Source organism: Calliopsis andreniformis, chromosome 5 (assembly GCF_051401765.1).
Source record: "Calliopsis andreniformis isolate RMS-2024a chromosome 5, iyCalAndr_principal, whole genome shotgun sequence".
Lineage (NCBI taxonomy): Eukaryota > Metazoa > Arthropoda > Insecta > Hymenoptera > Andrenidae > Calliopsis > Calliopsis andreniformis.
Window position 1 is genome coordinate 7,039,897 of NC_135066.1, and position 13,947 is coordinate 7,053,843.

General features: G+C 42.6%; 2 protein-coding genes across 2 annotated transcripts; one reads left to right on the plus strand and one right to left on the minus strand.

Moving 5' to 3' along the window:
* Nucleotides 1-4,937: 4,937 nt before the first annotated feature.
* LOC143178744 (uncharacterized) lies at nucleotides 4,938-10,280 on the plus strand. Its single transcript, XM_076377555.1, has 4 exons — nucleotides 4,938-5,063; nucleotides 8,713-8,890; nucleotides 9,503-9,590; nucleotides 9,660-10,280. The coding sequence occupies exons 1-4, from the start codon at nucleotides 4,949-4,951 to the stop codon at nucleotides 10,266-10,268; spliced, it is 990 nt and encodes a 329-aa protein (XP_076233670.1). The 5' UTR covers nucleotides 4,938-4,948; the 3' UTR covers nucleotides 10,269-10,280.
* Nucleotides 10,281-10,397: 117 nt separating this feature from the next.
* Nucleotides 10,398-13,873, minus strand: Ipla2-via (calcium-independent phospholipase A2 VIA). Its single transcript, XM_076377553.1, has 3 exons — nucleotides 13,380-13,873; nucleotides 13,218-13,308; nucleotides 10,398-13,145 (listed from the first exon to the last, which is right to left on the minus strand). The coding sequence occupies exons 1-3, from the start codon at nucleotides 13,598-13,600 to the stop codon at nucleotides 11,082-11,084; spliced, it is 2,376 nt and encodes a 791-aa protein (XP_076233668.1). The 5' UTR covers nucleotides 13,601-13,873; the 3' UTR covers nucleotides 10,398-11,081.
* Nucleotides 13,874-13,947: the final 74 nt, after the last annotated feature.

Sequence of the window (13,947 nt, forward strand, 5' to 3'; positions counted from 1 at the left end):
TGCATCGCCTCAGGGCAGTTTCCACCGATTCCTCCGTCAGCGGCTGCTGGTTGGGGGCGGGGCGACGCCGAAGAGCTGGTAACACTTGTTGCTTCGCGATCGTGCCCACCGATGATGCCGCGATGCCGAGGGGAAAGGGACCATGAAACGGTGGAGAGGACCACGACTGCTCGCTTCGAGCAGGAACTTTCAACTGCGCGGCTACCTCCGACACCGCGACCAAATAAGGCGCTCGATTATTCTTTTTCTCTTCTGTTTTGAAATCTGTCAGGTTGGGGTCGTCTCGAGTCGCAAAAACTCGATCACGTGGCGAATTTCCTACGTTCTTATGAATGTTGACCTTAAAAAACTTGGCTATTATAATGTCCTTTTTCATTCGAAGAAACTTTAAGGTGTATGTACATATGTGTACAGCTATTGCCTTATTGGTTCATGGTTAAATATGATGATTTCTATTTTCGATATATTTTATGTGGAATATAATAAGTACCTATTATGCTGTCATACTGTTTTATTAGGTTGTTCCACAAATCCTTTTCGTTGGCTTACTTCAGCCGAGCATGCAAATTACAAAAAGGACTTATATGACAACCTAATAACAATTTCAATTTCTGCAAATATTTTTGCTTTCTTTTATTATGTTTTGCTAAGTTTGGAAGAATTACAGACAATAAAGTGACTTTCATAAAAGAACTTTTTCAATATCAAGTGTTCATAATTCGAAATTCTTTCTTTTGTTAATACAGCACGCATGTACCTATAACTGAAAATGAAATATTTTTTCGATGTGCTATCTCTCCCCTCGCGTTCAATTCTTCTGCGAGCTATCAGCCCCTCCAAGAATCCCTTCCCGTATCATTTATTTCGGAGTCGTCTCTCCTCGCCGACCAGAGTTTCCATGGCTACGATATCCTCCGGGAGTAGGACCAATCGGGTTCTTCCTCGCTCCACCTATCTCTCCTCTCCTTTCTCTGCCTCTCTCTCTTCGCTTCCCTCCGTCACTCTCTCTCCTCCTGTCGTCCTCTTCCTCCCTCCCACGCAGGGGAGCCGATTGGTCGGCAAGTCGTTGGCAATTATGACGTCACAAGGAGGAGCGTGCAATTTTCCTGGCGATGCACCAAGTCCATTCGCGTCGATGGTTGCACTCGTCCACGGGATCTTGACGCGGTTGGAGCTTTGTCTATGATTATAATACATTTAGTCGCTCTCCAAGAACGACGTCAATCGTCTCCATCTTTATAACTGACGCAACTTGGAATAGTTTAACAAAATCGAAAGTCTCTACTGTTTCAGTTCTGTACGATTTTGGATTAAGGAATTATTCTAGGTCTCGGGCTGCGCGTGTAAATGTTTAAAGCGTAGGTAATACGCAATGACATCGAACCAGCTTGATGACAGTGCAGAATGTTCCGTAGCTCGTGTCACCGTTGGGGGTCCAAGAGTTGCGGTGCTCGCCACCCGGGGGGCTACATGTGTCGGGTACCCGACCGACTCCCCCGACCCTCTTCTCTAGATCCTTTCAAGTGTCCGACAGAACATCGACACAAGACCCCCAGGAATTACTGAAATCATTATTTTAATAGCCACGCACGTGGTATGTACATACACCTTCGTTCCCAAGTATCAGGACACTTGTTTAATCACAACAGAATTCTTGCATTGCCTTTCTAAAGTTTTTTAGAATTTGTAAATACATTTTAAAGATATTTTAAAGATATTTTACAGACAAATTTTAATATAAATGAATGATAACTGGATAGAGGTCCTTCTATTGTATTTATTAGATAATTTTACAAATTCGAGATTTCCACCTTTACCTCCTGTATGACCCACATCAAAACCAATAGATGCTGAGTTGATTGCAAGCGTAATACCTATATCCTACTGCATCGCAGGCAGTGCATACGGTATGACAAAGTATCTCGAAGCAGAATCTGTTTCGTGGAGAGCACTGAGATATAATTTTCCACATCCTTGCGAAATTTTCCGCTTGACGCAGCAGAATAACGATTGGTCCATCGAACAATGTTTTCAGAACTAAAATTGCGTAGGGTAAGTGCCACCTTTTTTATTTTCACATACAAATTGTAGCAGCTTTAACCTGAAAATGTTTATATATATCTCGTTATTATGCGAACAAGGGGGAGGGGGCACAGTAATCTGTCAGCACACAGTAATTGCCACTCTTACCCTAGCTGATTTTTCTAGAAAAAGGGGTTTGTTTAGTTTCGCGAGAAAAGGACAGGGTACCCGGCCGAGTCCTTTTTCAGGGAAATGACGCGCGCGTTTCCCGCTCGGCCCTGAAACGAGTTCTCCTTGGGCGTATATACCGGGAACGAAGGCACATATTGGCGCCACGTGCGCTTCGGGATGTTTATCCCAGGAAGAGCAAAATTCCGGCTTGCTGAAATCAATATTATTGTTCGCGGTCGGCTAAATTTGTAATCGCGGTTGCAGCGCGTAATGGTGCATGGGAGCACGGGAAACTGGGACCGAGAACGTTCAGTCGGGACGAGCGTTGCAACGTTGTTGCGGAGGGAGACGGGGGAGTCGTTCGAGAACAGTCTCGAATTCGAGGCGAGAGGAACGGGTCAATTTTATTTTCGATCGTGACAAAATACATAAGCGACCCGCGCGCGAGGCGAAAAGCGGCTCTGTGCCGAGGGGATGCGTCGCTCGTTAGCCGACCCCGCGTTTCCTCGCGATAGCGCTCGTCGACAACGCGGATAAAAACGTAGCAATCCGTAATCCGTCTAAGTGTCTCGAGTATTTCCGAGAGGGCGAGGCGCGGGTTTTACGCGCCACCAGCAAGTTAATCCTGTAAAGTGCGAGCGAGATGCTACCCTTTGATCTCGCACAAAAGCCGCCACACGGCATTGACCGTGGTTTATATACGCTCATGTATGGGCCACTGTCTTTGCTAGCTCACTCATTCATTAAATTCGTTGTATAATTAGGCTCGGCAGAAAGACGGAGACTGTCAACAGCCGTGATCCGTGTGCAGCCGCGCACGGCCCGAAAAGGGAGACCCAACTCGCCCCTCGATTTATGCACTCGACCCTCTCCTCCTCTTCTTCGACTATTTCGCCCGGTTGCGCATCTCCCGATCTCGCCCTCCTCTTTTTCCACGATGTCGACGCGACACAGGGAGACGAGCGAAATCGCCCGCGAGTCGATCTAATTATAAAACGCGTGAGAAGAAAACGGGCCCGCGACTGGCTAGGGAGTTTATCGTTCAGTTTTTCGTATTACAATTCGTTTACGCTCCGGTAAGATAGGACAATCTAATCGCACTCGACGACCGACGACGAGCGACTGTTTGCTAGGATCAAATAGTCGCCGCGAGGGAAGCAGCGGACCGATCCGCGAACAGATAATCTTAATTAATAGATTCCTGTTGGCGGGCGTCGCGGCGAGTTTTGCGTCGATTCTGACGCCGCGGGGTATCTGTGCCTTGATGGGCATGGAAGGTAAATTGAGGCTTGGAAAGCATAAACGAGCGTAGATGGCAACGTGCGCGTTGTAACACTACTGCTAGCGTAATTCTTGGCCTCTTGGAGAACCGTTAACTACTGGTGGATGGATATCCTTGCGTGGATGCAGCGTGGTTGTCAGAAATAATGTGAAGATTAATTCTCAATAATGTTCGTGAACTGCGATAATGAAATGGCGGAATAAAAAAAATTGTTAATGCTCCTTCAAGCTAGTGGTCGTTCTCTTTGAACTATAGAGGGTGTAATAAATATAGTCATCAATATTTTAAGGGGTAGTAAAGGATCCAAATTCGAACACAAAACGTCCTGTAATATAGTGTCCGATTTGCCTTTGTTTTGCAATGATAATAGCTTAAAGTTATCATACCTAGGTATATAGGTGCTAAACTAATAATACAGTCGGAAGATTCTAAAGCTTCTAATTTTGGAGTATTGTCATTTAAGTATCACGTTCTTTAACCTTCACTAGAAATCAAGCTTAATTCGTTTCGGTTGCGCAATGTTTCAAACAGGCACACAATAGAAAGGCAGGAGCGCACGAAGGATACGAGAAAACGATCCGAGCCGATGAGAGGAGCAGAAAAGGAAGAAGATCCTAGGTGGCCCCCACCACAGAGATAGAGGTGGTCCACGGAACCGCCTCCACGATCTACCATCCAACGTTTGGTGCGTGTGCCAGACGTGTGCTCGCCGTTTCTGCCTCTTTCGTGGACCAACCTGTGTGCCTGGTCCCTGAACGAACCTCCACAGCCTCATCGAACAGCGTCCGTGTTTCTTCTCTAGTCAGTCAGTCAGTCAGCCATCGGAGTCTCCTTGATCCGCGTGCTATCGCGTCTTCTCCTCCAAACGGTACCTCGATCCTCTCGAATCGATCGGCTACGATAACTCTTCAACTATAAACCGTATATTCTCCATTCCTGTAATTAACAAATCATCGACTTCAAAAGTGGTGACCGTTAGTGGATGACGAGCGATACGTGTTCCTGTCGCTCGATGGCAACTTCCGAGAAGGCCTCGACGTTTCCAACGATTGTGGACGATTAATTTGATAAAAGGAAATTCGTTGGCGCATCCTCTACTCGTGAACGCCGCTTATCAGAACCGATAACGGAAGGACTCGTGCAGGAGAGTCGCGGAAGTCGATGTAAGTGCGACAGCGCTCGAATCGGGAAAGGACGAGGGTCGAGTGACGATAAATCACGCAGCGATAACCCGGGATTAATTGTCGACCTCTTTCCTCTGGCTCGATTCTTTACGATGTGCCTCCGACGTTTCACGTGAAGGAGGAAAAGTCTGCGATAAACGGACGACGATAAGATTCATATTTCGGCGAAATTTGTTTCTCGATCGTGACGGAAACTGTTTTCTAAACGGGATATCTTCCAGCGACGAGGAACTCGTTGATTTACGTCGCGAATGTGGAAGAGAACGAGTGATTGAGAGGATTTTGGAAGATGGAGGCTCATCACGACAAGAACGTATCGTCGGCGACGGAAACAAAGGCTGGACCATCGAGCGGCGAACAGTGCAACAGCTCGCTGGACGACGCTGTGGGCAAACTGCTACAAGGTTCGCTTCCGCCTTCTTAATACCACAAATGAACTGTTAATATTCGAATATTATTATTTTAGAAATAGGAATATTCGAATACTATTGTTCTAATTTTAAGTAGGTAGCAATGAAACTATTTGAATAATTGAACAGTGATTAAAAATTAACAATATTATTATTAACCTCATTCTATTGATTCTCTTGATCTTATCTTGGTTTATAATACTAAACTTCTAATAAGCTGTCTCTACCGAAGTAACATCGAAGAACATTTTGTCCCCTCTTCTTGCTGCATGTTCCAAAATGTTTCTAACAAATACTAACTTACAGAAACATTTTGTTTACACTGAAGGAACATAAACAGACGAATATTTGAATTTTGTTTGTTTTTAGATTTCTTTGAATGTAAGACTCAATAGCTAAAATATCTCGACTTGTAATATTGGAAGGCTTATTCAGTTGGTATGGTCATCTAAATAGCCAACTATATAGGGGTGGGTCTATTCATCAGATCGTTTAGGGAGGACACTGTAATTGGCGCTGAAGGTCCGCTTCAGTGACTGGCTCCTCAGATTTATCCGCGTGATACCCCCAGGACAGGCGGAGGGAAATAGGGGCGAACATGATGGAAGAGCTAGTGATGGGGGAGGGGCAGCGCGGGGAAAGCAAGGAACCGCGGAAAGACGATTTCGAGGAAGATTTGAGCGGCAGGTGCTGCGAACCGAGCGAAACCGCTGAACGTTTGCCACCGACGCTAATTATGTTCGTACGGAATTAAATCCGAGACGAAATCGGCTCCGGAGAGCACCTAGCAAAATATGGTAGAAGGTGGAGCCAAGAAGAGGCAATGGGAGCTCAAAATGGGTTATAATATATACTTTAAAAAAGATATGCGCCATCTTCAAATGATCTTGTCACTCTCCATGGATTTGAAATACCTGACCAAAAATATCTATAAATATGTCATCACTCGAACCTGAAAGCGCTATTGTTACTATATAATTTTATGACTGCATACAGCATAACAACACACTTCTGAAGTCAATTTATACGCTGGCGATTCGCTTTTGTTTTGCAAAGGACAAAAAGGAGTAACTTGAAGAAATGAACGGGATTATGCTGAGTTTATCGCGAAAAGTCATTCCATTCATAAACAATATATCTCCTCTACTTCTTCGATATCTAACACATTGACTGCCGCGCTATCTAATTTCACATAGAAAAACTACGAGTTGTCTTGTAGTTGACAGGCAACGTGCTAATAATGACTTACTGAAAGAACTTGACAGTAAATTGAAATTTCTATCCAGATGGCAAATTCAAACATTGGCTATCATCGCGTGTTGAATGATATCGTGAAGAAGGCGATAGAGACGCGATTTAACGGTCGAACGAGATCAATAGATCTGGCAAGTGACAGAGCAAGTGCTCCCGTCTGTCTTTAACGAGAGGAGGTGTCGATGCATTTAAGGGGCCTTTCCTCGTTAACAAGACTATCCGTGGTAACGAGCGGATTTGTAAAGGAGTTAATGTAGCAAGAGTCGACGACAGGTCGGCATTGATGACCGAGATGCTGAAGCACACCGGTTCTTTCAGCACGCCACAGCCCCTTATTGTGGACTGCACTCCCGATCCTCCCTGAGAAGTCATTCATGTTTCAGAAAAGTATGAAAGTTCTCGGTCAACCTGCTTCCATCTCAGCAAATTAATCAATTCGCCGTCGTTGCATGTTGATTTGTTTTGAGCACGTGGTCACTACCGCGAACATTTTGCGGACAAAGTGATAACTAAACTGTGGATCTTTATACATTTTTGAGTAGTTTCACTACACAAAAAAGTATAGACTCCGTATAATATACGAAACTGTACAAAATATTAAAATAATTAAAAGTATTGAAGTATTAAAATTAAAGTTATAGTTACATTGCAGACTCACCCTCGTGTTTCAAATAAGTATAATTTATAAATATGTATCAGTAAAGAAGAAAATGACTTAAAATCAGTTTTCAATAAACATTTATTAACAAATATCTTGATAAAACATTAGTTTCAACTCTCACACAGAACAACGATAAAATCACTCAACTTCGACTTGTAACTTACAAGTTGTAAGTAGGATCCTGAATGAGGCCTGTAATTCATACTTCATAAACAAATTTGTCCGGCCACCTCAGAACTAAAATTTTGGGACTCCTGCTGTAATATATACTTGGAACTCCTTTAGGACCTCGCTGTATCTCCTGGTCAACTATACTTTGTAGAGAAAGAGATCAGCGAGAAACCAGAGGGCAACCAATTGCGCCTTAGAAAGTGCGACAGATACGCGCGATTACAAGCAAAAGCCATACGTCTCGAAGCCATATATATTTTTCGCGCGAAACTTTTTCTATTCCCGTCGCTGTCTAGGGCGCGAGCCCTTCCGCGTTTCCATGGAAGATATTCCAAGAGGTATCGGTAGAAGCGTTCGCGGAGGACCTCCAGCGGACGTGAAAGAAGCCGACAGAGAGGCCGCATCGGTGAACCGTATCCCAACGGTAATTAGCTCCTACCGAAACCGCAGCCACGCAACCTCCTGGTGACATTTCACCACGTGCACATCGGTACGATCCTCCGACTATGGGCTACGACAACGTCTCTTCCTCGTTTCGGCCTGGCTCGTTCTCTTCCTTTTCCCCCCTTTTTTTCTTCACACGAGCGGCAAATCTCCGGACGCTTCGCTCAAGGAACTCGAACGACTGGTGGACATAAAATAGATTTATACGCGTTACACGCTGGATTCATTCTAAGGAGACGTAACTTTATTGCTCGGCATGACCGAGAGCTCGTTTCCCACGACGGAATACGGTACTCTCGAGGGTTAGACTTTCCTTCCCTAATTATGTTGTTGACTGGAGATTTAATCTAATACCAAACTACACATGATATAGAGGATATTGAAAATAAGAAAAAAACGCAGTATACGCTGCCTTTTAAATTCCAAATTGGAGAATTTATAATGAATTTATTACTTGCATTGTTATTGTATATATTATACTACAGAATCTTTATAAACGCTTATGTGACATGAAAAGTTCCTAAAATACTAATCATTTCACTGAACTGCATAATCCCCTAATTATTTTGGCTAATGTACTTGGAATGGCCGATGATTCATGGAAGTAAATGAAGCGTACTCGAGTATCAGATTCATGAGATGAAGTTTCGTGGAAAACCCGAATAGAAACCTCGCGGTGACCCAAATAACTCCTCTCTCGAAGGGGAAACCGCCGATAATAATTAGTTTGCTAATGGCACCGAACGATCTTTCGATAAAGACCACCATGCTCGGGTTTTCTCTTCGTTTCCAACTTGTAAAACTTCTATCTCGTTTGCGTCATGTGGCGAGTTGTTGAGAAAAAGGAAAGAAAGAAGAAAGAGGAGAAAAATGTACGTTGCTCAAAGTATCGTTCACCCTCCTCAGTTATGTCTATCGCGAAGGATACAGGTGTCGGTTTATCTCCTATTCCTTTACCATCCAATTCCGCGAGAAGATAAGCTGCGCAACTTCCGGTGACCGCACTTTTATTTCTTTCCTCGAAAATCTAGCCAACGGTCGCAAATAATCTGACTCAAGTTACATAAGTCCTTTTCTTAAAAAATATTCACTTATAGTTCCATTTTTTCACAGGCTATGATTGGACATTGCTTCCTGTAACCTCGCGTGCAGGAGGACGAAGAAGTGCCCACGTGAAACGTCCGATGAATGCATTCATGGTTTGGGCCCAAGCTGCAAGACGCAGGTTGGCTGATCAGTATCCTCAGCTGCACAACGCTGAACTTTCCAAGACGTTGGGAAAATTGTGGAGGTATTTAAACACTGTTCTGTATAGTAATGTCTCGCGAAAAGTGATTTCGTACGAGAAATAGTGAAGAAAGTTATTCCTAGAACTTTCATGCAATGCGGTAAATACACATTAAAGTGAAACAAGAAATAGAGTTCCCCTTTTGAGTAGAAATTTTGTAAGACACTTGCCATTAATTTTTAACGATTATCATATGAATTTTAACCTTTAGCAGTACATTATTGCAATTCGCTTTTTTATTTATGTATACTAGGCTTTACCCTATTAATAACAGTAAATTAAATATGTTATTGAATCAGTGAATTGAAAAACAATACATGTCGAAAAACCACATTTTGAGACCTCAAAGCCAGAGTGTATTAAGTCCCCTTGATTTTTCACTGACTTAATACACTTTGCTTCTGAGATCCAAATTAGATATAGTTTTGAGATTATTTAAATATGGTTAATTTTGAATTTGTACCGTTCTTCATCTCACCGATTTAATGTGTATTCTAAGATCCGTTGTATTATATGTTTGCATAACACGAAATGTACCTCCCGCGTTCTACAGGAGCTTACTATAATATAATTTGGATAACTACTTAGGATAATTAATCAGCATGAATCTAACAGAATTCTGAGTGACGGCGAAAAGCAACCGTTTATAGAGGAAGCCGAGAGATTAAGGAACGCGCACAAGAAACAACATCCGCATTACAAGGTGATTGTCAACTCGCGACATTCAACGTTGTGTCTGTTGCTAAAGCTAAATCGAGACAAACGATTCTAGTATCAGCCGCGTCGAAGGAAACCGAAACCGGAAGAGCAGATGGCCATCGTGATGCATCGATCTACGTTACCCTCCCCGGGTACATCCCTGGATTCCACCAGCTCCTCGGACTGCACGTATCCCCGTTTGTACCCTGACACTGGCATCAAAACGTACGACAGGCCCACTTACCACGATAGCAAACCCACGTATGACCTGTCGAGGTCATCTTGGCCTCCCGAACCGACTAAATACCCGATAGATCACGAGAGCAAACCAATCGCTTATGAATCGAACGCGAAAAGTTACATGGATTCGAAGTGTTACGAAGCTGTCAAGTACCACGAAGTATCCACGGCGAAATATCACGAAGCAGTCCCTAAGTACTCGGAATTACAGGCGAAACCTTATGATTTGCCTAAATACCCAGAGACCTTGAAGTATCCTGCGGATGTTACGAGTCCATCAAAACCATACGCGTGCGTACATAGTCAGTATTATTCTGCCCCTGAAGGATACACAATGCACGAGGAAAATGAGTATCAAACGCAAGGAGTGTCGACTCACTCCTTTTACCCGTATATATCTGCATCCATGACGCAACCTCCTTATTACATGGGTCCCCGATAAAACTTTTCAAAGATTTTCAGATGGCAGAACGATTCTTGATATTTGAAAGAAATTTGTACAATTTGGGACCGAAAGAAGCGTGGGACAAAGACTCAAGGTGGTTGTAACGTGAGTGTGGAGATTCGGGGTAGTTTGTTAGAGTGCTTCGTGTTTCTTTTTCTTCCTTTACTATTTATTCAATGACAATATTTTTTGATGGTTCAATAAATAAATTAAATAAATTAATAAACTATTCATTTCCTCAGATCTTTCTTCAGTCGCTGATAACGATCTAAATATCACTCTTTGATATTCATTAATATTTTGACTGTCACTGCATAATTGTTACAAATTCCACGAGGGAATGCACAATGATTCTAATCTTACACAAATTTATGTTTAATTCGTCATATATCTTTGAAGATATCATATATTATGTAGATCATTTTCTTCGAGCAATACCTATCATAAATTGTTGATAATATCATTATATTTGCGGCAATTAAAGTGTTAAATATTATTAAGCACTAACTACTATTTACTATTAGACTCCCATTCCCGTGGAAAGGACAAACTTTTTATAATATATAGGGAATGAACTAAAAATAAATTAAAACAGCAAATTGTGCGCTAAATTTGAAAACAAAGAACTGACACATAATCACTGATAGTAAAACATGTAAAATGTTAACAAACAATTGAGAGTCAGTATGTATTAACTGAATTGTTAGTGTGTTGCAGTCGTATTGATGACTCGCCCATACAATGTATGCACAACTAAATCAATGACTTCGAACATAAATAGAAAAATTTCAGTAAAGAAAACTAAATATCTTAAGCGTCTCGATTTATCACAGCAGCTAATTCCTTTATTTGATCTCTATTCGCATGCATGAACGCTTTTGCGGTCCATATCATGTCGGCTAGGACCTCGTCGCTTTTTTCATCCATTGCAATATGCTGCGATAGTTGTGGATTGAATCTATAGTAAGGTACTCCGATCATGGAGCACCAGTTTCTTGCACGATCAACGATTCTTCCATCGCACGCAGTTGCTTGATCTACAAGCAGTTCTGCAAGGACCGATATTCCCATTGCGAACTTGGCAGTGTCCCACAAAGTTTCTGGCAAGAAAATATCAATACCCTTCAGTGGACTAGAAGGCACCAAACCCGTGCCGAGGGAAACTACTAAAGACAGGGGTGTAACTTCTAGTTCACGGTTAACGACTTTCAAAGCAAGATTGTACTCGTGAATCTCAGTCATGGCATCCAAAGTTGGATTATTTGCTATCAAACCACCGTCGAGAAATTTGCCAAAGGCCCGGAAATACGAAGGTGCTGCCCCAGTTGCTCGTGCTGCATGCCAAAGCAACTGTTCGTCCGGTGATGATGGAGTGTCAGATGTAGAGCTTTCCGATATTTGAAGCAATGTACTTGGTGCGTCATAATTGCGGAATAAATGAAGATCGACAGGTCTTTTGTCGGCTAAGACACCAGTGATCATGATCTTTAGTTTCTTGATATCCGACATTACTCTGTTTGATCCTAAACAGTCCTTTAATACTTTCTCTAGACCTTCGCTGCTATATGGTCGCATTCCAACAAAAGCTTCTTCCTTGATACGGAAATAAAGTGCCTGGCATTCTCTTAGGCTCTTACCAGAAGCAAGTCCAAGTGCCAGAATCCCGCCAGTCGAAGTACCAGCGACCCAATCAAAACAATCTATAACAGGTTTCTTAAGTACTGATTCAATCTCTAATAAAATCTGCACAAGGACCAGTCCACGAATTCCTCCTCCATCGAGGCAGAGAAGTCGACCACCTTTGATCTTCTTATTTCCCTGCGTGGCCATTCTGTCCATACCAGATACGTGGAGCATTTGATCCAAAACCGTTCGTGGAACAACTTTAGGCGGTTGCTGTGGAGCGATACCATTAAAATTTTCGTTATGTTTGCAACCCAAATTACAATTCTCCATATCCGGTGAACAACGTTGAGCTCCCACAGCGTCTAGAATGTATAGAATCTTCTGGCCCTCGTTGTTATTGATGTCTATTCGGTGACGCGGTGTTTCAGATTTCCAATTTCTAGCGTCGATATCTGCTCCAAAACCTATCAGAATTTGAACTATGGCTGCTGTGCCTTCGGAGACTGCCAAGTGTAGCGGAGTGTTGCCGTCTTTGTCGGCCAAGTTCACAGAGGCCATGTGGCTTAAGAGAGCCACAACACATGGTAATCGTTTTCTCATAGCCATAATATGCAAAGCCGTACGACCGTCAAAGTTCAAAGCATCTATGTCACAATTAGTTTCTATCAGAGCGTTAATTACTTCTCTGCTTAAAGACCAGTGCAACGGTGTACCACCAAATTTCATGTCTTCTGCGTGAAGGACATTCGGTTTACTGTGAAGAAGATCGCCTACGTAGCCAGGACTAGAGGGCTGACCTTCGGACGCAGGAATATTGACATCCGCTCCAATCAGGAGAAGCGCTTTAACACATTCGGGTTTATTATTGAGACAAGCGACGTGCATCGGTGTATGCCCATTACTATTGCGGCTATTTAAGCTATTTGGAAGATCACCCCCAAGTGCTAGGATTATCTCTTTAGTGGATGTAGCTGCATAATGGTACACCGTATTGGCACTATGATCCATATGTTCCAAAGAACTTTTAGCTTCAATTAACATCTGCACAGTACGCAAGTTATTAGTTTGCACAGCAACTTGTAACGGTGATATTCCTGTCTCTATATCACCACTATTTAATTGGCTATTCACGACTGCATGTGCAAAAGCATTGTAGAGAGCAAAATGAGCTGCCAAATGTGCCAACGTCCAAGTGGGATGTTCTACCAAAGTGTCACACAACTTCTGTATCTTACTTACGTTACACATCTGTGCATAAAAAATAGTAAGAGTTAAGAATCAGTAAAATAAATCTCTCACACCTTAATAAAATTAACAAACCTCTTTACAAATTTGCACAAGTACCGGAACCTTGTCTTTGTACACAAGAAAATGCGTTTCTGCTTGTTGCTTATCCTCAGATCTATATAAGCTAAAATCATTGTCTTCTTAAAGTCTGTATTACATTATTTTTTACATGAAAAATAAAGATTAAACACATACCTATATGCCTGATGCAATGTTTCTGTACAAGGTCTATGAAGGACAATCTCATAGTGCCCAGTTTTTTCTCCTGGACCATAAAGCACAATACCATCCTCGCGACAGTGAATATGTCGATTACTATACTGTTCAGGTTTTACTTCTTGAACCACATGCGGTTGTACATCAGAGAAAACGATATTTCGAAGAACGTTGCTGGCGATCGTTCCGAGCCAAGTCATGATGGACCACTTTTTAGGTTAATGATGGAAAGAATGACAAATAACGACTTTTGAGCGACTGGGGAATCACCTCTACGATTCAATGTATTATATAAAACCCTGTTGTGACGTGCCGTCGGTGCTGTAAAGAAGACACTAAAAAACGTCCTTCGCACAGACGGCCTCACGTCAAATTAGAGGCCAGGCACCACAGCACGTTTACGGTCGTGATCATAAACAAAGATTCAGTACGGAGTACCGGGTACATAACGTACTTCATTCCACACACAAATTGTATAAATGAAAATAGTGAAGAAGTTTGTCTTAATTTTGATTCACGAAAGTCTATTGTAAGCTCCATCGACTGA

Bases quoted from the DNA above. Each gene is read 5' to 3' on its own strand.
- Ipla2-via (XM_076377553.1), bottom strand. From the start codon at position 13,600: ATGACTTGGCTCGGAACGATCGCCAGCAACGTTCTTCGAAATATCGTT. The intron at 13,309-13,379 runs GTATGTGTTTAA...CAATGATTTTAG, and splicing joins ACATTGCATCAGGCATATAG to CTTATATAGATCTGAGGATA. The intron at 13,146-13,217 runs GTTTGTTAATTT...TTTTATGCACAG, and splicing joins TTGTGCAAATTTGTAAAGAG to ATGTGTAACGTAAGTAAGAT.
- LOC143178744 (XM_076377555.1), top strand. From the start codon at position 4,949: ATGGAGGCTCATCACGACAAGAACGTATCGTCGGCGACGGAAACAAAG. The intron at 5,064-8,712 runs GTTCGCTTCCGC...ATTTTTTCACAG, and splicing joins TGTGGGCAAACTGCTACAAG to GCTATGATTGGACATTGCTT. The intron at 9,591-9,659 runs GTGATTGTCAAC...AAACGATTCTAG, and splicing joins AACAACATCCGCATTACAAG to TATCAGCCGCGTCGAAGGAA.